Source organism: Mus caroli, chromosome 13, assembly GCF_900094665.2.
Source record: "Mus caroli chromosome 13, CAROLI_EIJ_v1.1, whole genome shotgun sequence".
Taxonomy (NCBI): domain Eukaryota; kingdom Metazoa; phylum Chordata; class Mammalia; order Rodentia; family Muridae; genus Mus; species Mus caroli.
The window spans coordinates 112438790-112441710 of record NC_034582.1 but is presented as its reverse complement, the minus strand read 5'-3'; the positions used below and the strand labels follow the sequence as shown (position 1 = coordinate 112441710).

The following is a 2921-nucleotide window of genomic DNA, read 5'->3' as shown; positions in this document are numbered from 1 at the left end:
TGCTTTCCTTTGGGTTGTAAGGAACAGAATGACAATCAGGTTATATATAGTTTGTGTGAGGGTGTGCTGTATGGATTTTTGGGGCCCAGGATCCCCTTCATTTTCTTTCTCTCTTTTTTAAAAAAAGATTTATTTATTTATTTATTATATGTAAGTACACTGTAGCTGACTTCAGACACTCCAGAAGAGGGTGTCAGATCTCATTATGGATGTTTGTGAGCCACCATGTGGTTGCTGGGATCGAGCAGTCAGCAGTTAATTAAGAGGAGTCTGTTGAGCCCTTTCTCCAGCCCCCACCCTCCACCCCCCTTCATTTTCTTGGAGAGGTGAAAGGCATTCCGGGCCTCCTAGTTCTGGCTGGTTTTTCTTTAAGTAGCCACTATCATGGAGCCTGCCAGCGTTACTCTGACTTCTTGCTGATGGTAGCATAGCCGTGCTTACAGATCACTTCCATGCCAGCTACTCTCTTAGCCTTTGTGTGGCTTCTCCACTCTAACCTCCTAGGAGAGACCAGGACTGGGTAGGTGTTGTAGTTACTTTTCTGTTGCTGTGATAAAACATAGTGACCAAAAACAACTCGGGAAGGAACTTAACAACTTTCTGGTCACACTCCATCACTGAAAAGAGGCAGGGTAGGAGCCCAAGGGAAGAACTGGAGGCAGGAACTGAAGTAGAGGTCATGGAGAAACACTGCTTATTGGCCACTCCTCATGGCTTGCTCAATCTGCTTTATCATTCTATGCAGGATAATCTGCCTCCGGTGAGCTGAGTCTACCCCATCAATCACTGATCAAGAAAATGCACTACAGACTTGTCTACAGGCAAATCTTATGGAGGCATTTTGTTAATTGAGAATCCCTCTTCCCAAATGTTCTAGTTTGTATCAAGTTGACATTAAACTAGCCAATGTAGGAGGTTAATAACTGGCCAACATGGACTGTACTGGATCCACAATTCCTGTGTAAGTCATCTCATCGGCAGTGACTGCTGGCTTCTCTCATGCCCGGTCTGTCAGATGACTGTTTTTGACCTGGTTGCTGGCCTCTCAGCTGCTGGTCAAGTCTCAGGATTCAGCCTTGGAAGTCTATAAGAAATTTCCTCTGGCCAAATTTGCCGGAAAAGGACTTCATCTATGGCAGCCATCAACGTATCTATGGTAGAGTTATTCTGCAGTAATTTATTTCTATCTTTACTAAAGTCCAGGTCAGGAAGACTGTAATCTCAGAGGGTGAAGGAGAGGAGTTAGCGTGTTGTGTGATTTCTCAACTCAGGTATTTTTCTCCTAAGAATAGACTAAGCTTATCATGTGCCTTAAAGAAAGATGTTCAATTAAATAAAACATTTAATGCATTCAGGACAGTTTGTATAAAAATGTTTCACTTTTCAAACAAGGTAAATGGCTTGTGATTGTGAATCGTTATTTTCAGTAGCAGCTTGAGCACCGTACATTTCGAAAGATGACTGCCCATTTCCCTTTCCTGAAGTCTGCGCTGAAGCATGCTTTTTAGCTTTGTCTAAACTTTCATTTTGTTTGCTTTTAGGAATTCCATATAAGCAGTTGACAGTTGGGGTCCCCAAGGAGATTTTCCAAAACGAGAAGCGAGTTGCATTGTCTCCTGCGGGGGTCCAGGCCCTGGTCAAGCAGGGCTTTAATGTTGTCGTGGAATCAGGCGCAGGCGAAGCTTCCAAGTTCCCAGATGACCTCTACAGAGCAGCAGGGGCCCAGATCCAAGGGATGAAGGAAGTTCTGGCTTCTGATCTGGTGGTCAAAGTAATTACTCTCCTCTCTCTTTCATTCATAGTGTCATGTCTTTTGTTGAGACAGGGTCTCAGTGTATAGCCCTGGCTGGCTTGGAACCCATAGACATCCACCTACTTTCACCTCTCCAGTGCTGGGATCAAAGTCACCACACCCAGCATTTCCAATTTTCTTAATGCTCTTCTTTTTGTTTTTAATTGACACATAACAATTATTCATATTCATGCAGTGATGTATAATATATATGTATATATATTTATACATACATATATACATATACATGTATATATGTATGCACAATGTACAATGATCAAATCTTAAACATTACCCATTCACCTTTTCCTATTTGAAAGTCACACTCTCTTTTCTCAACGAAACCATGGAAGGGAACCATGGAGACCTTCATTTTTATATTAGCTGGGTAGATTTTTTTACTTCATATCTTTTTTTTTTTAGTTATGAAGTTCCTTAGCATGTACATTTCTGCTGTTTGATATCTCAAGACCTTTTAAAGTCACTTGGCCTATGGGTCACTCAGCCCAGTACTCCCTTCTCCAGAATGGTGGTGCTATTTCTAGAATAGCACTATGTGGGGCAAATGACTGTCTTCGGTTATTAGCGCTGCACACAGTATCCTGAACTGCGTTCAATAACTTCTTTCCATCCTAACAGCGTCTAGTCAGCAGCAGCAAGTATGTATATAGTCAGCAGCAGCAAGTATGTATATAAACAGGTCATGTCATCAATTAAAAGAGACTTCTACCCAGCTAGTACAAAAATGAAAGTCTCTATTTCCCTCCCATTCATAAAGTACTTGACCCAGGGACTCTATTGACTCAAGCCCGTTCCTGTTCTGAGGAACAGGTTTAGGGAAACATTCACTTGGCTTGAAGTCTCGGGTTCCCGTGATCTCAGCTGAGCCTTTGATGAGGGCCAGTAGGATCGGCCACAGTAGCCCTCAAGTTTTTCTTAATCTCTGAGATAGATATTTTTGGGCATGGGTTGCTAGTTTCACACACGCCAGGTTAAGTCCCCCATTACTGAACCACACCTCCTGCTCAAAGAGTTACAAGTTCCCAGCCAAGATTCACAGGAGTCAGCAGCTCAGGGATAATAGGCAAAGGCACTTTGGTACATACAGGAGAAAAAAAAAAAAAAAAAA

At 42.5% G+C, this 2921-nt stretch overlaps 1 protein-coding gene across 6 annotated transcripts in view; it reads left to right on the top strand.

Moving 5' to 3' along the window:
• Nnt (nicotinamide nucleotide transhydrogenase) overlaps positions 1-2921 on the top strand; it is a 108838-nt gene that overhangs the window by 29742 nt on the left and 76175 nt on the right. For all 6 annotated transcript variants that reach the window (XM_029468546.1, XM_029468545.1, XM_021181102.2 and 3 more), the window contains one exon: positions 1542-1771. In XM_029468546.1, coding sequence (XP_029324406.1) covers positions 1542-1771 — 230 coding nt within the window. The remainder of the gene's footprint in view (positions 1-1541; positions 1772-2921) is intronic.